At 41.2% G+C, this 24869-nt stretch overlaps 1 protein-coding gene across 3 annotated transcripts in view; it reads left to right on the top strand.

Annotated features, from left to right (window-relative positions):
- LHPP (phospholysine phosphohistidine inorganic pyrophosphate phosphatase) overlaps positions 1-24869 on the top strand; it is a 113533-nt gene that overhangs the window by 18156 nt on the left and 70508 nt on the right. For all 3 annotated transcript variants that reach the window (XR_014510975.1, XM_083439755.1, XM_083439756.1), the window contains exons 3-6: positions 1138-1291; positions 4567-4630; positions 6852-6944; positions 22431-22522. Coding sequence is in view for 2 of the 3 variants with exons in the window: in XM_083439755.1 (XP_083295881.1) it covers positions 1138-1291; positions 4567-4630; positions 6852-6944; positions 22431-22522 (403 nt within the window). In the remaining variant the exon portion in view is untranslated. The remainder of the gene's footprint in view (positions 1-1137; positions 1292-4566; positions 4631-6851; positions 6945-22430; positions 22523-24869) is intronic.

The following is a 24869-nucleotide window of genomic DNA, read 5'->3' on the forward strand; positions in this document are numbered from 1 at the left end:
CTTTATTGGCCGAGGGAGCCGGCGTACAGCTTCCGGGTCATGTGCCCAGCATGACTAAGCCGCTTCTGGCAAACCAGAGCAGCGCACAGAAACGCCGTTTAGCTTCCCGCTGGAGTCGTACCTATTTGTCTACTTGCACTTTGTGCTTTCGAACTGCTAAGTTGGCAGGAGCTGGGACTGAGCAACGGGAGTTCACCCCGTCGCGGGGAGTTGAACCGACGACCTTCTGATCGGCAAATCCTAGGCTCTGTGGTTTAACCCACAGCGCCACCTGCAGAATACACACTAGCAAAATCCAGAAAGAATTGGCTGTGGATGGCAAGCTGTTGTTGATTTATAAGTTTTGATTGCTTGGGTTTTTCAAGTTCCTTTCCAGTGTTCTTCCATTGTGTTTTACAGCGTGCACACACACAGAAGTGGAATTGCCAATGCTTTAGTTCAGGAAGCTGATCAGTCATGCTGTCTTCCAGAATGTTCCATACCATTCTCTCAACCCTGTTTTTCATTTTTCCCCACAACAGTCAGTCAGCTACATTCACACAATACATTTCAAGCGGTATTAATACCACATTGAAGAATCAAAGAATTCTGTAGTTTGTTAAGGGTGCTGAGAGTTGTTAGGAAGCCCCTTTTCACCTCACAGAGCTACAGTTTCCAGAATTCCATGTGAAGAGGGATGAATTGTGAAGCCACTCTGAGACCAACTCTTGGCACCCTTAAAAAACTACAGCTCCCACAATTCTTTGGGGGTGGAAGCCATGTTGTTGATTTTAAGTGGTGTTGTAGTGCTTTATATGTATGGTGTAAGTGTGACCTAAGTTCACTCCTCATTGATATGTTTGGTTGTTGTTGTTTTCATTCATCATAGTTTTTTCCTAAATATTTTTTTTGCTTCTGCAACCTTTGGAATCCTGTGAGCCTGCTGATACCTCCCTCTTGTGGCTGGGTTGTGCCATTTTGATTATGTAGTTCTCAGTGTGTAGATCCTTGAATTCACTTTTGGTGTACCAGACAGAGTAGTTCAGCCTTCCCCTCCCTAAAGAATAGTCAGAACAGCAGTGATAAGTCAATGAAAAGTTGAAGAAAGGGTAGCAAATATATGGCTTCCTGAAATGATTTGATTTTTCTGCCCCTTAGATCTTATCCCAGAATTTGCTGATATTGATAGAACAAACCCAAACTGTGTGGTGGTTGGTGATGCAGCAGACAACTTTTCTTACAAAAACCTTAATGCTGCCTTCCAAGTGCTCATTGGTTTGGAGAATCCAGTTCTGATATCTCTAGGAAGAGGGTAAGTTAATCAATTTATTTATAGTTCTCAGAAATATTGGGGATGCCAAAAATATATGTGTGCTGCTTGCTTCCCCTTCCAGCCTCAAGTTCTTTTGCTGTATTTTGACTTCTTTTTTGAAGCCCAGAATTAGGGAGAACTATGCTACTATTGCACTGCTCTTTGCATTATCTTCTTAATAACTTCTTTCCCCATGGTTTTGTCTGTTATTGCTGTGTATTAGACGTGTGTTTGCAAAGACTACCATGTATTCCGCCCCCCCCCCCTAGCTCCCATTTTTAAAAGCACAGGAGAACAGCAACTGTCTCAGTAGCCTTTAGAACAACATGAAATCCGTTTTGCACCTAACACAACCTAATTTTATTAAGACTGCCTAACACTTGCTGCACACCATTTAGGATGTTTATAAGCTACAGGCTCTTGGGCTTCAACATCATTCCCAGCCCTTTATCTCCCTCTATCTCTTTGTTATGTTGCTTTGCTTAATATCCATCCTAAAGAAGTACTGATCCCTAAAAGCAATTCTCAACCAGTGTAACTGTTTTCAGTAGGGGTAATATGCTTGCGGACTGCTGTCCTTACCAACATTTTTGCAGCAGCATTTTTTTCACTAGTTGCAATTTCTGGACCATATTCAAGGGCAGTCCTATGTAGGTTGCATTACATTAATCCAGTTTGGAGTTTACCAGAGCATGAGTAACTATGGCCAGGCTATCCCTATCCAGAAATAGCTGAAGCTGCATAGAGGTGCTCCTAATCCTCAAGTCCACCTGGGCCTTGAGTGACAAAGATGGTTCCAGGAGCCCCACAAACAACACAGTTCCTCCTTCATGGGAAATGCAACCCACTATGAACATACTAATAACACCTCACTCCAAACCCCCTGATGATAGCAGCCTCATATAGAAGTTAAATAACATGGGATCTTTCAAGAAAGCTTCCATGGGAGCTGAGCACCAATCATCCTATGGTATTCTCTGAAATTGTCCTTGAAGGTAGGAGCAAAAACCACTTTAAACTCATGCCTCCAACTCCCTCAGACAGTATCATGTTCAGTGCTGTCCAAAGGCATGGTCAAGGTGAATCAACAGGCTTGCCCTCCCCCCTGCCCTTTTCCTGACAAAGGTCATCAACCAGAGCAACAAAAGCTGAGACTGCGTTGAAATGGGTCTAGAATGATAATCGGTTTTATACAAGCATCCCTGAAGCTGTTCTACCACCACGTTCTTGAGCACCTTGCTGGGAGCATGTATACACTGGGCACCCAGCAGCCCTGATTTAAGACTGTGCCTCTAACTTTGATTCTTTAGAGAATAACTCCCAGTGAACTTGTTAGGTCTTTCTTCTGAGTGGACCTGCTTTGATGTGGCTGATAGCTCCTTGTATCCCATTGATCTCAATGTGGTGTGCCTTGATCCCCTAAGCATGATTACTTGGAAGAAAGCCCAAGTGAATTCAGTGCAGTTTACTAAATGGGTCAATGGCTGGAGCTTTTAATGCACTGGACAGTATTGGAGTGCATCCATTTTGCTTTATTCCTTGGAGCTGTCCCATAGGAGGCAGCTTTGATTTATTTCTAAACAGCTGTAAGGCTTTCTCAGAGTAGTCATGCAGGTAGCTCAATGGAGCTAAGTAGGGGTCTACTGTGATTGTTGACTTCCTCTGATAGTGTGTTTGTGTGTGTGTTGGGGAAACAGACCAAGTCTTACTTGGAGTGAAGTAAATGTTGCAGAAATATGAAGTGTACAAGACCTTTGTAATTCAAACCTCCTCTTTAGGCTTGTAACATCTTCCATAAAGGAGATTATTTTGCTTTGTGTGAGAAGGTGACATTAAATTTGCTTTGATTCAAAATTGAGCTTCTGTGGTAGCATCTAGCTGCAGCAGCAGTGCTTCTAGCTGCAGTTATCTGTTTTCATGTGGTATTTCAGTAGTAATCTCTCTCTCTCTCTCTATATATATATAAAACAGAAAAGTATAGATAGAGTTCACTCCTTAAAAATTACTTTGAAGAAAGAAACTAACGTTCTTTCAGCTAAAGTTTTAGTGTGCTCACTTAGAAGCTCAGTGCATTAGACTTAGTGGTGCAGAATGCTCTCCTTGTGAAACTGGAGTGATTTACATTTAGCATCTGTTTTGGGCCGAGAGTGGGAATTGGCTTTGTAATTTCTTCTGTCATGCCACTGTCAGAAAATTAAGCTGTTTACGCTAGACTATAGAAGGTTAATGGCTGTTCTAGCAAAGGTCAAGTGGTCATTTTAAAGAGAGGCTATGCTGAATAATCGAAAATGGCAGAAGGATAAAGCATAAAATCTTATCTGACTGCTCATCCTATACATTTCTGCTCTCTACCTATCTGTCTTGGGACTTGAAAGAAAACACTTGCCTTATCCTGATTGTCTCTTTTACTATTTCTAGAAAAGAAATATGCTAAATAAGATTCTGAATATTCACTAAAAGAATGGCCCTGGCTTCATTCCTGAGCATAGTTTATTTGGAGTAAGTTCTACCTCAGCATTTCTAAAGAAATATGGTTAAAATAATTAGTCAGCTTGGGCGGCAAACCCCCAGACCACTTAATCTTGTGTTTCTGGTTTGGCTAGTCAGTGAGATTCTTCACTTACAATGGAAGAAGAAAGAGTGTTTAAGGTGTGTATGTACAGAAGGGAGTTCTGGCTTATTGCCACCATCTTGGTGGCATATACACCCATTTAGTAGTAGTAGTAGTAGTAATAATAATAATAATAATAATAATAATGTCATAGGACTCAACTGGACAAGAGACCAGGCCTCCTGCTTCTCTCACATTTTTGTCAAAAGCAACCATAGTGAACACACCAAATTAGTTCATGGAAGGTGAAGTTATCAGGGACTCTTGGTCAGGATGTCTGTGTATTGTCTCCAGTACTGGCAGTGGTGTAGCGTGGGGGGTGCAGGGGGGGCCAGCCGCACCGGGCACAACATCGGGGGGGGCGGGGCGGAAGAGACTCGAGTGCTAAAATCCACGGGTTAGGGGGCGCAAATTACTTGCCTTGCCCCGGGTGCTGACAACCCACGCTACGCCACTGAGTACTGGAAGCGGTAAGCTTCTGAATGCCAGGTGCTGAGGAGGACAAGGAGGGAGGCTGCCACTGCGCAAATGTGTTTCTTGCAGGCTTCCTTATAGGGAACAGGATGCTGGACTAGATGGGCCTTTGGTTTGATCCAGTGAAGTTATTTGTATGTTCTTAAGATCTAAAAATATTTGAATCTAATTTTAACCTTTTCATTTCCAGGCGTTATTATAAAGAAACAGATGGCTTAAAACTTGACGTTGGAGCATATATGAAGGCATTGGAGGTATTTTATAGTTCAAAGGGATATGTTTATTGCAAGCATCGCACTGCACAACCACATTTGTTTGTATTGATCAGCATGTGGACACAAATAGGATGGAGGTTTCTTATATTAGAAATTGCAAGTGGGTCTCTGTCTTTCTTGGGCCTTTTTTTTTGGAAATTTTTTAAAAAGTCCTTGTTGCTTTGGTGGTGTTGATTATTTGGAGGAAAGTAAATATATTCAGCTGTAAGAACAATGCACAGCTCTCTCATTTACTTTGGAACCTTTTGCTCCGTAAAGCTTAGGAGTAATGCATTTCACAAACTGAGGGGCAGAGCTAAGAAGTGGGCAGGGAGGTAGCTCATCAATTTTATATGTTAACAATTGTAAAGGTAAAGGTACCCCTGCCCGTACGGGCCAGTCTTGACAGACTCTAGGGTTGTGCGCCCATCTTACTCAAGAGGCCGGGGGCCAGCGCTGTCCGGAGACACTTCCGAGTCACGTGGCCAGCGTGACATCGCTGCTCTGGCGAGCCAGAGCCGCACACGGAAACGCTGTTTACCTTCCCGCTAGTAAGCGGTCCCTATTTATCTACTTGCACCCGGGAGTGCTTTCGAACTGCTAGGTTGGCAGGCGCTGGGACCGAACAACGGGAGCACACCCCGTCACGGGGATTCGAACCGCTGACCTTTCGATCGGCAAGCCCTAGGCGCTGAGGCTTTTACCCACAGCGCCACCCGCGTCCCATGTTAACAACTGACAAGGTTCTAAAACTTCTGAATGGGTTTTATGATTCCTAAAAATACCTATATATGGATGGAAGACGGCATGCAAAGACAGTGGTGTTGTGGGGGCCCATGTGCCATACTTGTTGATCTTTATAGCAGCAGTCCATATCCATATGAGCTGTGACAGTGCTTTAGCAAATAATGTAGCACAAAAGGTGGAGCCTGTTGCCTCCTGGAAGGTGGCTTGCCAAGCACATACCTCTTAATTTCCCCAAGATTTCAAGTGTTCATTTGGAAAGGCCTCTTTTGTTGCTACTTTTATCTGCTGACCTTAATTTCCTTCAATTTTTGTATTATTTTGCTGTTGCTGAATTTATTATTGTTGTTGACCTGTATTGTTCTGAGCTGCCTTGAGAACGTTTGTATTGAAGGGTGGCATATAAATGCATAAATAAATAAAATATCATTAACCATAGCCTTTGACCTTAATTTTAAAAAACGCACAACACAATTGTGGTTGGAAACGTGTTTGCCTCGGCCCAGTATACCTGAAGGAGCGTCTCCACCCCCATCGTTCTGCCTGGACGCTGAGGTCCAGCGCCGAGGGCCTTCTGGCGGTTCCCTCATTGCGAGAAGCAAAGCTACAGGGAACCAGGCAGAGGGCCTTCTCGGTAGTAGCGCCCGCCCTGTGGAACACCTTCCCATCAGATGTCAAAGCAATAAACAACTACCTGACATTCAGAAGACATCTTAAGGCAGCCCTGTTCAGGGAAGTTTTTAATGTGTGACATTTTAGTGTATTTTTGGTCTCTGTGGAAGCCGCCCAGAGTGGCTGGGGAAACCCAGCCAGATGGGCAGGGTACAAATAATAAATTATTATTATTATTATTATTATTATTATTATTGCCCTGTGATGATGCCACCTTGCTGTTGTCAGTGGTGGCCGGTGAAGAGAAATGGAAACAGGAGAACTCACTGTGATAATAATGCTCCCATCACAGGGCGAGTGTTCCTCCACAATTGTGAGGGAGAGGAACCCAAGGCAGTGTTCCCATGCTGCACATAGCATGTAATTCTCACCAGAGTATGTGCCAGAGTCTGTAGGCATGCACTTGCATCTTTGAATGATTAGGCTGCAAGTAGCTTGAAAGAAAAAGACAGGCTATGTTAGTAGTGGTATGTCAGTAATGAGCCAAAGCATGAAGAGACTTGTTTCTATCAATTGCAGAATGCCTGTTATCTGCTACTTTTTGTGATACCATTATGTTCTTTTCAAGTAGCCCACAGAAATTCATAGCTTTTTAAAAAAACAAAAACAAAACAAAGAAACCCAATTTCTGGATAGTTTCAAAGAACATGTCAGGCTTATTACCAAAAAATATAGGTGTACATTGGAAAATTGCACAATTATTTAGACATGACTATGATGATGGTGATGTGTCTTATTTGTGTGTAACTCAATCAGACACCTTTGTTTTGAAAGTTAACCATGTTAATTTTGTTTTCTCATCTAGTATGCATGCGATATTCAAGCGGAGGTAGTGGGAAAGCCAGCCAAAATGTTTTTCCAGTCAGCCTTGACAGAAATGGGCATTGAACCACACCAGGTAAGCTTTCTTGATTAATACCATCTGCGTTGATTCTAGCAATACCTCCAGAGGGTGGTTTGGAAGGGAAAATATAATCAAACAGTCTACTTTCACAAAAGGTGGTATAACATGGGAGCTGCAAACTCGCAAAGGACTTGTGCTCCTCTTCTGTGAAAAGAAAAATTGCATGGTTCCCATGTTAAATTGCTCACTCATGGAGATTACTCACATGAGTTGGGTACTGTTTAGTTTCTTTTACTTTCCTTTACTCCCTCCACCCCACTTTTTAAAGGATGAGTTGGCCATAGAGTATTTGCTTGAATACATTCATAGTGCAAATGACTTCTTATCTTTACCAAATCTTGAGTGCATTTTGACATTGTAGGATTCACTAGCTCATGGCTGTCAGGGACCAGGAGTCAGCTTCCTCTTCATTGGGTAATGGAGGTGAGGACTCCTTTAAGTAAAGCTGGTGGCCTTCATTACAACTATCACTTCCAGCTATTTTCTCCCTCAAGCTTTCATACAATGCATTTCTCTCCCAAAGCAGTCTTCAGTATTGTTTCAGATTTAAAAGCAATTAAGTTCTTAAACATGTTTAAGACAATAATATTATACTGCTTTTCTTTTATGTGCCATAGCCTTTTAATTTGCTGTATCTTGTTATGCAGAAAGAAGTTGGAGAAAAACATGCCCTGGCTCCACTTTAAGCCAGTAGTATAAGTCCTCCTGTGACAGCACAAACTTTCACTTGGAAGGAATAAGAGTTATGAATTACAAGATAATAATTCCATCCAGTGGTTTGGATGATATAAAGAAAAACAACAGCATGTGTTGTGTCTTAGAACCTAGAGCTGATGCTCTGACCCTGTATTTCATGCTTTGTTTGTTTTATCGTATTATAGAATATAGGCATTGAGAAGAAATAGTAAGTCATCGAGGCTCAGTTGTCCGTTGGATGATTGTCCCTTAAATAGATTTTAGAAGGGTGATGTTCATTCTAATTTTGAAAATATCAGACTTTGGAATTTGAAATCAAAGGAAGCTTTTCCTTTTATTTCACATTCCAAAGTTCTTCTTTTTTGAGTGTGTGTGCCTTCTGTATCCATTCCCTGTTTATTCTCTCTTACATTCTAACATTCGGGAACACGTTGACCCCCTTTTATACACAGTTGTTGTTTAGTCGCATTTACGCACACACAGAGTCTTACAACTGTCTGGCACTATGGTAGTGTGGCAAAACGGTTAGAGTGTTGGACTATGACCTGCGAAACCAGGGTTCAAATCCCCACCCAGCCATGAAGCTCAGTGGGTGACCTTGGACCAGTCAGCGTCTCTTAACCTAACCTACCTCACAGGGTTGTTGTGAGGATGAAATGGGGAAGAGAAGGCACACCACCTTGAGATCCTTGAAAGATAAGGTGGTCTATAAACTTAATAAATAGATATATAGTTCTTCCTTCTTCCTTGTCTGCTTCCCCACCAGCACCACACAGCTGTCTCTCGAACCATAGTGCTTGATAGCTTCGCACAGTTCTATATGGAATATTCATAAATATTATATAACCCTTCAGCAACTGCACGGAGGTCATTTCAATACAAAGTCATTATTCTACCGCCAATACCACCTCAAAGCCTGCAGCCTGTGTTTCCCACAGTTGTCTGTGTGGCTTTTTTTATACCAGTTGTTTATCTGATTTTGAAATTGCAGAAAGAGAGTTGTCTTGCCAGTGTTCTGCACTTTCATTTGTTAATCTTATTTTGCTCACTGCAACCATCATGTGTCCTAACATTGTCCAAATGGTGTGGCTTTGACCACAGTAAATAACAGTAGAGGTAATTATTCCTGTGATACAAAATCCTATAGGATCCTTCCCCACGCAGGCAGACATATAAATGAAAGAAAGCTTTTTATGGCATTTAGTCATACTAATTTTTTTTTAAATGGCTTTTTATCCCTTATTTTGCCAGGAGTTTCTAAAAATGCTACTCTGTGACTTCTTTTTTCTTTTTAAAGACAAGCAGTCTGTTAAAATCCTGATCCTGGATTTTAATCCTGATCTTCTTTCCTAGTTATCACGTAGCTAAGCTATATGTTTCACTTTTTGTAATCTTCCTTCACAAGTCAATCCTTAAAGCACTTTTAACTGTTTTTGCCACTCTTCCCCAAGCTCTTTCCAATTTGTTGCTATCTTTCTAGTAATGAGATGGCCAGGACTGAACACAGCATTCCACTTGTACTAATCCATTAATCCCAGTTTGAAGGGCCCAGTGAACCAAAAAAGAAAACAGAAAACACTGCCACTTATTTTTTTAAAAACACCACACACATATGATGAAGAGGTGGGCAGATTTTGAGGAATCTCAAAATTTGAGGGGGCTTGCATCTGGTTGTTTTAAAAGGAAGCAACACAGGAACGACATAAACCCTATTCAGACACTCAGCCTCCTCAGGTGTAAACAAACATTGGGATAAATAGGAGGGGGTTTGCCAAGCCCTGTCCCCTCCAGTATATCACCTGTATGTGATTCAGAGCCCTCAGTGTGTTTGAAGGCAAAGGTGTCTGAAGCAAGATGCTGCTATTTTGAACTCTGTAGTCCTATAGGAACATTAGCATTCAGACTGCTCAGTAGGGTAAGACATGAGAAACCATTGCTGGTAGTGTTGTGCTTAGATTTCCATTGTCTTAACAAGGAGATGGCTCTTCCTTCTTGTGCTTGGCTTGTGCTACGCAGAAAGATGTCTCAGTGCCTCACAGTGTTTGTTTCCATTTTTTTTAACGGTTGACTGAGATGAAATTAATTAGGGACCAGCAACAAAATGTGCTCCCATTCAGAATTCCGACAGGAATGTATAGAAATACACATGGTATGGAAAAAGTAGACAGGGAAAAGTTTTTTCTCCCTCTCTTGTAATACCAGACATTGTGGATGTCCAGTGATGCTGAATGCTGGAAGATTCAGGACATATAAAAGAAAGGTTATAAGGCATATAAACAATGGAACTTGCAGTGATGACCTCCAACTTGGATGGTTTTAAAAGAGAATTAGACATATACATGGAGGGATCAGATTCATGGAGGGACAGTGGCTTCTACCTCCACTGTCAGAGATAGTGAATACCGGTTGTTTGAGGCTCAACTTACTTGCTGTGAAACAGACAGATGTGTTCTTTTCACCTGAGCAATGCATATATTTTGTACACATCCCCCCACCCTACACATAGATTATCTTTCACACACAAAGCAGCCACAAGGAATGGCTCAAGAATGCAGCCATAATCATTGTGATTTGGGGGGAAATAGCTGACAGTTTTATCTAGTACATCGAGCTTGTCTGTTCATGCATGCAAGGTTTGTTGCATGTGTTGGTATCTGCCTAGGATGATAAAATAGGGCCTAGCATGCTGACATTCACCTCATAAAATGGTTCAGGCCCATTTATGTATTGCACTTAAATATAAAATTAGCTGTATCATTAAATCATTGTAAATTCCCATCTGTGCTTTATCAAACATTACAGTGGGCTTTCCCCCCACCTTTCTTCATTTTGCCACTGCAGTGTCTTAAACCGTTTCACTGCGGCAGAGCTAGACAGTGGCTAAAGTTTGAATTTTTTGGAGTTGCTTTAATCAATAAAGTTATCACCAGTCATTTCCCTTGATAACTGCTTTGTAAAGAGAACCTGACTTTGCTTGCTACAGCTGAGATGTTTTCAACCTGCTCTTGGAATAGAAGGTACTCCCTAAAGTCCAATTTTCATTTTAACCTTTCCTCAATAGCCTAGAAAAAAACCAGATTGCTGGTATTACTTTAATAGGAAGGAAATTTAAACCTCTTAGAGGTAACCTGCCCCTTCTTATGATTCAATAATATGACAAAGAATAACACATCTTTAAAGGTTACTGAAATAGCCTAATTCATATGTTTTAGGACTTCTGTAACAGTGGGTGATTTTTACTGTATTACGCTAAAACCTAAATAATGTTAAGGTTCCAGTACTTTAATGCCATCATAAAAAGGTCTATCTGAAGCAAATTGTCCTGCTCTAATGGGAGTTGCAATGGGTCACACAAGAGTGCATAAACTACTGGTAGTTGCAAATTCCTGATTCTGATAGTGCCAAATATAGGTATGAAATGGTGCATAAGAATGCATCCCTCGTTCCCATGGGTCCATGAGGCAACTTTCCCACCTTGTCCCAATGTCATTATGCTGCACTAAAAGCAAGAAGGCGATTTGCCTAGTTAGAAGCCTCTGCTTGGTGCAGTGCATCCTGGATATCATTGAAAAACGGAAACAATCCACAAATGTGAGGCTGGTTGAAAACTTGAGAGTATGAATAGTGGCTTTACGTTTTCTCACTGAGCTGGAGTGCTGCATGCACACTGGTGGCATGGGAGTAAACTAGCATGGAAGGACAGGTAAACATCACTCTGGCCCTGCCTCACAGCTCTTCAGTCAGCAAGTGGTGTAGCCTCCTGTTTTGCCACCCTATTTTTGTCCAGGTACCTTAGCAGATACATCAAGAGCAATATTATTTTAAACCAATGACAACACACCTGAGCTGCTGCTTTCTCAATGGTAATAGAAGATTGGAAAGCTGGAATGATCTTGGACTCGTGCGTAGATAAACACACAGTAAATTGTTTTATACTGAGTCAGACCATTGGTCTATCTAGTTGTGAATGATGTACGCCAGGTGCAAGTAGAAGGTAGAACCAGGACTAGTAGCAGATCTGGGTGAGTTCCAGTAGACCAGCGAGGATTTCTGACTCCTAATTATTTAATAATGCAGCAACAAATAGGCTCCCCCTCCCCCAAAATTAAGGTCAATCCATCAAAGAAAGCTTGGGACGTGGGAACCAGAATTGAATTTATGCATTGGAATGATTGTGTGGCACATTCTGGTACTGTAAGCGAATTCCTGGGCTTGGTAAATGCTCAGAGCCACCCTGTTACTTCATTGTATGTCTGCCTTGCATAGCCAGTCTCTTGCCCTCCTAGAAATAAAGTTATGAAGCCAAATGCACAGGTACCCTTCAAAGCAATTTCTGTGGAATGAGCCAGCCTGGCTGCTCCCACCTGTAACTGGCTTTAGCCAATGAGGGAAATTAGATACCGGTAAGTATCTTTGTGTGGCCTACACTTTGGTTTAGGATTGGCACTGAGGAAAAACTAGGATATTGCGCCTTTAACAGCTGTGTAGCAGACAGAAGTTCAACATGCTCAGCCTTTTCTAGTACAGTGGTACCTCGGGTTAAGTACTTAATTCGTTCTGGAGGTCCGTTCTTAACCTGAAACTGTTCTTAACCTGAAGCACCACTTTAGCTAATGGGGCCTCCTGCTGCCACCAGGCCGCCAGAACAAGATTTCTGTTCTCATCCTGAAGCAAAGTTAGTTCTTAACCTGAGGTAATATTTCTGGGTTAGCGGAGTCTGTAACCTGAAGCGTATGTAACCTGAAGCATATGTGACCCGAGGTACCACTGTCTAGAATTCAATTCAATTCAAAATCCTTTATTAGGCATAAAACATCGCAAAGCAACATACAAACACCACACACAGACTGCACAAAATACGGGCTCAGCGAACACAGCCCATCCCAGTCCAAATCCCAACCCCAAAAAATAAATCAATGCACATTGACAGTACAATACAACACAACAGCACCTACCATTAAAAACCACTAAGACTCTTTATCATGGGCCACTCTTTCCTCATGGACAGCACCCAAAAATTTAGCCACTATCAAAGTGACTCGATCATCGCCGTCCGCCAGCAGGCCCTGAACAGTTGGCTGTACAAAAATCTGCCCATTCAATTCTAGGGCCTCAAATAATTGTCCTCTGGCATACCTGCCAAAATCACAGGAAAAAAATATATGCTCCAGAGTATCGGGTTCTTGCTTTCCGCATCTGCAGAGACGCTCTGATTCTGGGATAGCTAAGTATCTTCCTCTCACTACCACCGAGGGAAACATGTTAAATCTGGCCAACATAAACAGCCTGCACAATTCATGTTTCTTCAGGTTTGTCATGTATCCCTTTTGGAAATCTCTACACAAAGGGAGATTTAAGTGGATAGGAGAGCAGATACTGTGCTTTGCAACCTCAAGCATGGTGAGAACAGTTTTTTCTGTAAGGGTCTTCCTGATAGTTTCCCATATATCTTTTGGATCAGAGATTTCAAAGTCAGTTAGAGTGAGCCCTATCGAATCCAATTTTCTCCTACAAATCGATGATAGATTGTAGATTAACGGTAACGGTAACGGTACCCCTGCCCGTACGGGCCAGTCTTGCCAGACTCTAGGGTTGTGCGCTCATCTCACTCTATAGGCCGGGAGCCAGCGCTGTCCGCAGACACTTCCGGGTCACATGGCCAGCGTGACAAGCTGCATCTGGCGAGCCAGCGCAGCACACGGAACGCCATTTACCTTCCCGCTGATAAGCGGTCCCTATTTATCTACTTGCACCCGGAGGTGCTTTCGAACTGCTAGGTTGGCAGGCGCTGGGACCGAACGACGGGAGCGCACCCCGCCGCGGGGATTCGAACCACCGACCATGCGATCAGCAAGTCGTAGGCACTGAGGTTTTACCCACAGCGCCACCCGCGTCCCGATTGTAGATTACGCTATCACTTAAAAGATCGTAAAGTAGAGAATTTGGGGATAGGGCTCTATAATGGAGGAAGATCCAATATTTCAAGGTCCTCAGCCATGCTCTTACTGATAAAGGCAATATTCCCAGCTCACAACATAATGTTTCATATTTTACAGAGTTTGCAAGTCCTAATAATGACCTCAGAAGGGATGCGTGAAATTTATCCAACCTTTTGAGGTCACCTGAAATCCACACTGGTGTGCCGTATAGAAGTTGGGCACAGAGTTTCATGTCAATCACTTGCAATACAGCTGGAATAAATCTGTTTCCTACTGGAGAAAAAAAGTAGGATTTAATATATTGGGCTGTCACTTTGGCCTTAGCTATTGCAGCACATATATGTGTATTCCAATTCATATTATTTTTGAATGTGATTCCCAGATAATTGAAGTGCTTAACTTCCTGTATTAGATGTCCATTAATTATACAGCCTTTTGGGTTCCCTCTCTTTCTGAACTGCATAATCTTTGTCTTTTCGTAATTAATTTTGAGATTATTGAGAGAGCAGTAGTTTGAGAAGCTCTTAAATAATTTTTTTAAACCCAAAACAGAGAGTGAAATAATTACAGCATCATCTGCATAAAGTAATAAAAAGAGTGGGCTATTGTTTAAATAAGGAGTATGAGTCGTTGCGTTTTGAAGAAATAATGGTAGGTCAGATAAAAATAGATTAAATAGGGTAGGGGCCAAGATACAGCCTTGCCTAACTCCTCGATTATTCACAATGGGACCTGCAAGTCTACCGTCTTTTGATACTTTAACATATATTTGGTTATTAGAATGTAAACTTTGAATCAATGTAAGTAGATATGGGTCGATACCAAGATGTTCTAGTTTAGTCCATAGTTTGTTGCGGTCGACCGAATCAAAGGCGCTTTTTAAATCCACAAATGCCACAAAGAGTTTTTGTTTATTTCTCATGACATATTTATCCACAAGATGGCTTAACACTAGACAGTGGTCAAGAGTTGACGAGCCTGCCTTAAAACCAGCCTGCTCTTTACCAGGTAGACCTTTTGTCAGCATCCATTCTTCCAGTTTAATAAGCAGAGATTTGGCATAGATTTTACTTATGCATGGTAACAAACTTATAGGCCTGTAATTCTCTTGGCAATTCCTATCACCTTTTTTAAAAATCGGTACCACTATTGAGTTGTTCCACGACTTAGGTACAAGGGCTGAGTGATAGATAGAATTAAAAAGCGGCACAAGTTTAGAGGCCCACCATTCTACATCTAATCTCAACAGGTCTATTGGAATGCCATCCATACCAGGTGATTTCCCTTGCTTAAACGAGAAAATTATCCTTTTCATCTCCTCAACAGTAATTTGAAATTGTGTAGTTTTTACCAGAGAAAATATAAAATTTTCCTTTTTACAGACTTGGTGATCATAAAAAACAGCAGTAAAATGTGAGATCCAAGCCTCATCGCTTATATTAGGGAAATCAGTGATATCTTTTATTGAGAGAAGTGACCAAAAAGTTTTGGTATCTTTAATTTCTAATGCAGTAACAATTTTAGACCATTTGGCTAGTGCAAACTCAGATTTTTTTTCCAGGAGCATGTTCTTAAAAGCATTTTTCATTTCAAAATAAGTCTGCCAGAGATCTTGAGAGTTGGTAATATAGGCCTCTTTTAGACAAGTTCTAAGTTTTTTCTTATAGTTAATACAATCTTTATCAAACCAGTTATACTTATTTGAAGGTTTGTTGCTGAACTGAGGGTCTAAAAAAGAAGAGAATAATTCCTGGATAGTCTTATAATAACAATCATTGTCCTCCAGCGGCATCAAATTTTGGTTAGCCACAGGTTCGAGAGTAACTGGGTTATTTTCAAATACTGCTAATAGATCCTCCCTATTTTTATCACTTATATAAATTCTTTTGGCATAAATAGTCTTATCAATACTAATAAGAGGACAGATATCATTATTTCTAGGATTTCTGTACATCTCTAAAACTATTGGGAAGTGGTCACTCTCTGAGCGAGGTACAACTGTAAAAGAGGCAACTTCATTTAACATTTCAACTGAAACTAGAGAATAGTCGATTACACTCCTACCCCTTTTGGAGCTAAAGGTAAAATTTCCTGGAATATCCGGCCACATTGAGCCATTCAAAAATGAGAGATTAAATTCTAAAACCAATTGTAAAAGTTTTCCTCCCGCTTTATTAATAATGATGTCCTTTGAATTCCTCCCTATTCTCAATGGAAGTGGGGCATCTTCAGCTAGATTTGAGACATAACGTTTATAGAGAGCTGTATTATCTGATCCAATTCGAGCATTGGTGTCTCCCATTACAATCAGGGGGATATTTGGAGATTTACTACGTATTAAATACAGCTCTTCAGAGACTATATTCCAACCATCATCTGGTCTAATTTCCAACTCTATGGGAGGAAAATATATATTTAAAAGAAGAATTTCCCTGTAAGCAATGGAAAATGATAACAATTGTGCATACTGTCCAATATTTCTGGTATAGTTAATTTTAAGGTTAGCAGACTGTTTAATACCGCAGATCAAACCGGCTTTAGGTCGGCCTTTTGTTGACATTTTAGTAGCGGGTAAATTATAAGTAATAAAATTAGGAATATTTAAAAGTTTAAGAGACCAGGTTTCCTGCAGAAGTATTATATCATAAGACTCAAGAAAATTTATAAAATCAGAATCAGCTAATTTACATGAGAGTCCAGCTACATTCCAGGACATAATAGATAGAGTTTGGAGAGATCTTTGATTTAAGGGTGCTAGTGAGGTATGCGTGGTGCATTCCGGATGTCACCCCAAGTTCCTCTGGTTCTTGCTATTAGCCCTTTCAGCGGGTTCAGCTAGTTCAGATGCTAATTCAATGATGTTTAAAGATGTATTCAGTATGCTCACATTTGAGGAAGGTGGAATGCTAGGGTTGCAACCTGGCGCACCCATGCTGGGCACTTTATTTGGAGAGCCCAATTCAGTCTCATTAAGTTCTCTCATTTTATCCCATGCTAATGTAGTGACCAGGTTTGCCTCTGGGATGGATTGCATGTGGGCTGGTTTATAGGAGGGGCGTTTCGGCTCCAAGATCTGAGAGGATGGATTCATCTCCACAGCAACCAGTTGGCCTGGGGTAACGGAGGGTTTCCTGACCCACAAATCCAGCTCGTGACGATAGAGGTATGAAGCCTGATCTGGGGCAAAATCAGATATGTTTTGGTTGTGTGGTCCTGGTTGGTCCTTCGTCAGATTTGTCAGACAAGAACGGAGGTTATTCAGTCTATAAAGTATTTTGTTCTGAGTTTCTTGGGGGAGAGCGCAGTAGGAGTAAACTAAGTTATTTTCAAAACTTTCGAACCCGTTACCTTGGCTCACCTCATATAAAGTCCCGGGAGAGTCTGGTCTTTGAAGATCATTAGTAAGTAACTCTGGGTGGTGATTAGGCGAGTCCTCGGTGGCTTTTATATCAATTAAAGTGTGGTATTCGGCCTTTTGATGAAGTGCTGCAGTCGAAGTTGCAGAGCTGGGGAATAGTGGGATAGGAGAGGCCTCATTTTTAAAGTCTCTTGATATTTTTACACCACTTGACTTTAGGCGTTCTCTGTGTTTATATACCAGTTTTGCCAATCTCCGATCATGGAATGTAGCCACCGCCCTGGCATGCAGGCCATCAAAATATAGATATTCCACTTGGTCCAACTCCGTGGGATTACTCAGAGTACCTGGCATATATGCCTTAAGGAAGTTCAGTAAATGGACTTTGCGATCCTCTTGAGATAAGAATCCTGGAGGCTTAGGATAGCTTGAAAAAACAAGCTTGTTTTGAAGCAACACCAGCTTCCAGTTCTTATTTGTTGGAATGCTCTCCTTATAGGATTTGGAGTTGTCTATGGTTAAAACATAGGACCATGGATCTTGGAGTAATAAATCTTGCTTAGAGCTTGATGGTGGAGCAAGCGCTGAAGATTCTAGACAATCCAGAGCTTTATCAGCACAGACGTTTGGGTGCAAATCCTGTTTGACTGACTTCTTGGCTAAAGGCTTCGCCATATTCCCTCTAGTCCCAGAGGCTGATGTGCTCTCTAGTAGGTTAAAAAGCTTTTTAAAAACCATTTTTTTATAATACACTGGCTTAAAATTTTTTATGTTTTTACTTTTTTAAACATTTTTTACAACTGTGGATCTCCTTTTACAAGCATTAGCTCTGCAGGCTTTCTTACCCTTCCTTAATGGGCCACTCGTACAGAGGGTGGATGCGAGGCCATGTTTACTCTCTGATTCTGCAGGCATTCCGATGGATTTTCTCCAGAGAGATTTACATAAGTCAGCCATGATGATGAAAATTTTTGTGCAAATGTCCATGTAGGACTTTATGGATTCGATGTCCTCAGTAAGGAGCACTAGCCATTTGATGATAGATAAACCCTCTTCATTTGTCTCGTGGGAATGAGAATAAGAGTCTTTCGAGGGTTTAATATTTCCCGAGGCCAATTCCGAAATTTGTTTTAACATTAGTTCCTCCATTTTTTGATCTAACGATGGTTCGGGGGGAACTTGGGATTTGGCTTTCAGTTTCGGGGATACTTCATCAGCTGTATCGATGTACTTCAGGCTTTTATCGCTGCTTTTAGTGCACTCCTTTCTTTGCATAACCTGTCCTTCACTATGGCTGTAAGAAAGATTGGTAGGAGAGAGTAGAGTTTCTCTTCCCTTCTTGTTCTTGTTCTCATTCATTTCAGTCGTTTCCTCATTTATTCCACATTTTGCTCTGTTCCTGTAGAAGCAAGTGATTTTTGTTTGTGCTTTCTTTAGAGTGGCTCTTTTAAAGGTGGGTCTTACAGCCTTCAGAGAAAAGCCTGAGGTTTTGCGGCCACTCCTGGTCGTCACCATTGTTTCATTAAAGTTGTGGATTCTTTCTTTCTTGTTGTAATAAACACGCTACAATGCATTAACTTAAAACTTTGAGTTAAAAACTTAATAAGCTAAACTAGGATCATTAGCTCCGTCGCAGGGCTCTCCGCAAGGCAGTTTTGAGTGATAAGGAGGGGTTCCAAGGCCTCTCCAGGCCCTTATCAGGTAAGCGGTTTTTCTTTCCTCCCAAGAATTTCTCTCTAGTCACGTTCTTTTCCTTTGGGGAGTTATACTCACTCAGCTGCAGTAAAAGTTCACAGCGGGTTTCCTTCAGCTATTAATCTCCCTTATCACTTAAAACAATAATAAAAGACTAATAAAATAGCACAAATAACACAGTACTAACGCGGAGCTCAAGCTCGGCAGCCATCTTTGGAAGAGAGGCGCCCGTCTATCTGTCTAGAAATAGAGTTATGGGAAATGCTTCACCATGACAGTACTGTGTAATTTTGTGTTATGCCAGATTCACATGACAACTGTGTTATATTACACCATACCCCAATGGCAGCCATTTTGTGACAGCACACTCTCAAAATTCGAAATGTTCCTAGTGGTTTAAAAACGGCGACCTTTGTTCTGCCAGATAGATAAAACTCTAGGTAGATAGAACTCCAAATAGATAGAATCACCCCACCCCCACCCCCGCAAAAAAATAATGCCACAGGTACTAAGCCTTGCAAAGGAAAAGGCAGGAGGGGCTTTATTGAGTATTCATTCCTGAACTTTGATTATTAACCATTGCTGATTTAGCCTTTTTTAAGTGTGTGAGATGATTGACGGTTGCTGCCACTTTTCTCCCTGCTACATTTAAGAGATTAGGTTGTGACAGAATGCCTGATTCAAGGCCGCTAGTAAGTTTTACGAATAAGCAGAGTTTGGGACTCTTTGCTCTGACCGCTGAGCCATACTGGTCCATATTATTTGGACCTCTTATATACATCCTCATCTTTTGGTGATCATTCTCATGCTTTCCAAAGTGAGTATTCCAATATTGGCTTTCCACAGCTCGTTGGTCCCCTGGTCACAAGAAAACAAGGATATGTGTACTGCAATTTTACAACAGCCACTATCTCAAGGAATACACCCATCTATGGTTGTCTTCCTTTTGTGACACATCTCTTATTTCTGTAGCCTTCAATGTCATTTTGCCTCTTGCGGCACCTTCTAAGCCTATAATAGGAATTTTAGTTAATTTAAAAAGATTTCCTCATGCTAATTGAACAAAATAACTGTGCTCCCTGTGTAAAATCTGCGGACAAACTGGAGATCTTTTAATTCTGGCCTTCAGCAGGCATGTGACCTTTCGGTTTTATCTCTCCCCCCCCTCCATCCCTCTCTGCCTGCCCCCCCCCACCTTAGTATATTGCAGTCAGAGAGGAAGTTAAACCTAGGTTTGACAGGTAGAGTTTTTTATTTCCCTTGACAGTGCACCTCTTGACCTCTATCTTCTTGCCAATGATTTTTTAAATCCTAAATGATTTGGGAATAATTGCTCCTCCTTTAGTGATTATTGCCCTTCACCGATAGTAAATCTGTGAAATCCCAGGGGGCTGGAGTACATTTTTGTATGCGTATGCCACAAGCTGGCCTGGATAGGCACTGCTGCTCATGTGCAGCTGCACTTTCAATGTGGATGGTCTTCTCGCATGAAAACTTCTCTTTAGAGACAGAGAGGAATACTTCACCAGTAATCAAATGCCCCAGTTAATTGCAGCAAGGGATTTGATCCTTTTTAGGCCCCTCATTTTGCAGGCATCTTTCTTGGAGCTTTATAAACCACTGGAAAACTGTGTTTCCTTAAACATTTGATAGCAAACAGAACAACTGGCTAGGCATAGGCTCCTGGTTTAGTGGAAGGGAACTTGGCCCTGACCTGGAGCTGAGCAAGTCACGCAAATGTTTCCAAAATCCATTAAATTTGAAATTTCCATTTTGAAACAACAACCACATTTGAAAACTCAGTTGTTAAATCAAGATTCCTACTTATGCTACTGAATTATGCAGCTTTCTATGAAATCTGCATAAAAATTGTAGTGGAGACAAGAACACCAACAGCTGCTGCCACTTCATTCTTGCTTACTGCTGTTGGTTCCAGTTGCTGCATAATTACTTTGATCCCAACTAGTAAGCAGCAATTATAAAAATAGGATTGTGTGATCATAGGTATCCAACTCCCCAGCTGAGCAATGAGTTCTGGAGCCAATGTAAAATGCAGCCAAAGTCCCTCATTTGGGGACTTTAGTTACATGCAGCTAGGCCTGGAATTAGATCCATTGCCCCTAACTTTCACATAAATGCCAAATAATATACTATTATGAGTTTGTGGGTGCCAGACCACTCCAATTAATCCCTGGACCTAGCAAATGTTAGAATTTAATCACAGCTTGGGGTGTAAAGATGGTGCCAGACCTCTTTAATTCCTGCATCCAGCAATTATTAAAATCTACTGTTAATCAAGCCAAGATAGCTTCCTGCAAGGTGATAGCCTGAGTCAGACTTCTTGATTTTTTAAATCCTAAATGATTTGGGAATAATGCCCCTTCTTTATGATAGAACTGACAGCAGATCATGGTACTTGTTCTATCAAAGTAAAATTCCATTTGGTATGACTGGAATGCAGGGCTTGAAAGAAAACGAGCATTAAAAATGCAATGTTTGTGTCAGTAAGTTGAATTGTCTCCTCACCTTTCTACATGACATAATTCCAGAAAATCTGATACTGGCTCCTAATCATTTGTAATATATTCTCGATCTGTTTTAGAATAGGTATATTTTGAGGAAGCCAGCATAGTGATCAACTGCTGTGATGGTATATTACTGATAGCCTTTTGATATGGCAGTGATCAGTGTTTTCCCCCAGGAGGTACTCAAGTACCGGCACCTCTTTTTGTTGTTGTTAAAAAGTGTGGCACTTACTGTAACAACTTCATTGTGAGTACCTGCACCTCTTTTTCTAGAAAAAAAGCACTGGATGTGATGGAAGGAGACCTGGATGACATGTCAGCTTAGAATGGTACCAGAACAGCTGGAACAGCCACTGATGCATTATCGAATTGGGCAGGGACAGGACACAGAGAGCTGGATTAGGGACAGCTCATCTATGCATACTAAGGCATTTTGATAATCATGCAGTTAGCAACTGGCTCTTATGATAGCATGACAAATGACTGCCTGCTCTGTCTCACACATGATGCAACTGTAGCTGTACTTAATCCACTGCTGTACAGATGTTTTCAAGGGAGAAGTGTTCAGTATTGTTTTTCACATAAAATGAAACCTGCTAAACTTGAATATCATGATCAGAGGAAATCTTCAGCAAACAGTTTGATGGGCTTTGCAAAATCTAGAGTGACATTTTCCCCACCCCCTTAACATTTAGTTATATTTTAAAAACAAATAACAGGAACCATCACCAAGAGAGACACTGCCAGTCGTAATACATTTTCTGTTCCCCTAAAGCCCACCACTCTGTAACTAACTCCGCAACCAACTCAGCAATATGCAATTAATTGCCATTGCATAGTGAGCAATATTTCTCTTATTAGGTAGCAATGGAAAGCACGTAGTACTATTGGTATAGATAGATCTAGGCTGACAGGCTGTGGCTACAATGAAATAAAGCCGTGCCATTTAACCACTTAGTAATTGAAAGATACGATGGGAACGTCTTGAAATGTTAGCATACCATTGCATTGTCTCAAAAGCATGTTGACTTCTCTGATGGTTTTCAAATTGCCTGGATGTATAGTGCTTGCCTCATAGGTAGAGGATGAATTATATTCAAGGTGAGCTGACTTTTAATCAATACGGTGACAATATTATCTTGTTTAATTTGTATGATGGCTGTATTAAACATCAAATCAAGCAGTTTATTATGTCAAGGAAGATGAAGTATGACAGGAATCAAATGCACTTGACACCACTTTTGTCTGTATTTCATTGCTGTGACAGGCCATCATGATTGGGGATGATATTGTAAATGATGTTGGAGGTGCCCAGCATTGCGGTATGAGAGCTCTACAAGTACGGACTGGAAAGTACAGGTCAGTGCACATTAAATATGCATTACATTCTATGCAGATGATGATGGAAACACAGGATATAACAGTGGCTTGTGATTTACATTCTTCTCTGACTCAATCCCTGTCTTTATGAAGCTATGGTATGCTTTTAATGCATGGATTTATAATAGGAGAAGAAATAGGTCATTTTGTGAAATAGGATGTTGAAATGCATCATCTGCCAGGTCCCATTTTGGATTGGAGTTCGCACAAAGTCCACATTCTTACCATTGAGCCATGTGCCGTCTTAATACTTTAGAACACAAGCATCTATAGCCAAAATCTCTTTTGACTGTAAAGGTTTTTCAACATCCATTTGAAAGAAAGGAACGTGACAATATAGGAAGCTGCTTTAGGCTGAGTTAAACCATTGGTCCTTCTACACTGATTGGCAGCGGGTCGCTAGGGTATCATGCTGGGTTATCTCCTAATCCTGCCTGGAGATTCTGGGAATTGAACCTGGAACCTGTTGCATGCAAAGTATATCCTTGACCACTGATTCTGTTCTGCAAATGCTGCTTCCTTATCTTCCTGAAAACATGGAGTTAAGAGCATTCAGTTTTTCATCTAACAGGTTTTGCCCTACAGTACTGGTCAAAACCCAAATTCCACAGCTGTAACATCACACCTTTCAGCTGGGAACCATCTAATTCATACTACAAATATGTAGAGATTGTAATTTATTTTAAAAAATAAAGTGTGATATGTGAGATTCTGGGCATGAACTTTGTTTGCCTTCATCAAAAATGATAACAGCTTAATCAAGACAACTTGTAGCTAGCTGCTTTTCAGTCCTTGTTCCCCATTATTTCCTATGAAAACCTAAACAATTCAACCAAATTCTAATTGCTTCTGTGCAGAGGCCACCCACATTGCACCTATAAAGCTCAACAATAATGATGAATGTGATCTAGGGGAAGCCATCAGGTTGTGATAGGACAAGAGTTAGATTCCTTCTTCCTCACAAAGTGTCATTAACGACATGAAAAACACACAGTCATTGTAGCCCTTCACTTTGGAATACTGCTAGCTCTTCACTGTGGCAAGTTAAGAAGTCCCTGCCCTGACTTCCCAAGCAGATTGGAAAGTAAAAACACGTTCACACTATAGTTCCTTGCATTTTTGAAGGGCTGTAGCTCAGTGGTAGATTATCTGCCTTGGATGCAAAAGGTTCCAGGTTCAATCCCCAACATTTCCTGGTAGGGCTGAAACCCTGGGGAGCCACTGCCAGCCAGTGTAGACAGTACTGAGCTAGATGGACCATTGAGGTCTGAAAAAGCCAGCTTCATACCCATCTATGTACTTTAGTTCTTAAGTGTGCTAACATTGGGCTTTGTGCATCCGTACAGTGGCTAGGTACAAGGGGCCTAGTGCAGAGCTTTGCATGTACATTGGACTCTTAAGACCTTTTGTGCAAATTGTATCTCCTTTCACCACTTGGCAAGCAGCTCTGTAATGCAAGGTAGTAATCAGAGCAACAGGAGAAGATGTCATTGAGACTAACAGAAAGGAAGCCCAGGTGTGTATGTGGAAGTGTCTTTGCACATCTAAGAAATGCTCTGAACCCCAGATAATGTGTAAAAGGAGACATGGGGAATAGTTGTTTTTAAGAGTGACAATACATAAAAAGCCCTGTAAAGAATCCCTAGGAACTTTAGAATATAACATAAAGGAAAGCATAGATGGAAATGAAACGCAAGAAATTCATTTTGATGGTTTACACTATTTGAAATCCCAGCTGATATATTTTGTGTTGCTTTCACTGTTTTAAGAGTATGATTGCTCACAGAATGTGCGTTTCAGATAGAGATGAGTGTACTACATCCTAGTGCCCTTAGATGGTGCCATTAGTACATTTACTGCAGCTTTGTCCAACGTTCTTCCCTAGAGGCTCTAAGCAGCAGTTGCCAAATCACAGTAAAACTTGAAAGCTTTGTTAACAGCTGCCAGTACAATGGCATTTTCCAGGTACCTCACTGATCAAAGGTTTCCAACTTTCTAAGCTGTCAGGTAAGTTTGTCCCATGAAATTCTTTACAAATCCATGCTTGGATTGCCTGAAAAGCTTTCCTTCCATTTCTTACAAAAGATTGGTGAATGAGCTGATCAAAGCACACACACAGGCCCAAACCTGGTTGAAAACAATGTACAGATTGAAACATCACATCCCACCAGCCCAGCCAAGCCAGCATGTAAATGGGAAGCAGTTCTTCTTTAGATTGGAATGTGCGGCTTATTTTAAGTAAAGTATAATTTGTCAACAGATATGGAGACCCATGCTTTTTTGACAGCTAGGTGTCCATAGTATGGTACGTACTGCCATGGCTACA

Source organism: Podarcis tiliguerta (genome assembly GCF_965153285.1).
Source record: "Podarcis tiliguerta genome assembly, chromosome: 5".
Classification (NCBI taxonomy): Eukaryota; Metazoa; Chordata; class Lepidosauria; order Squamata; family Lacertidae; genus Podarcis; species Podarcis tiliguerta.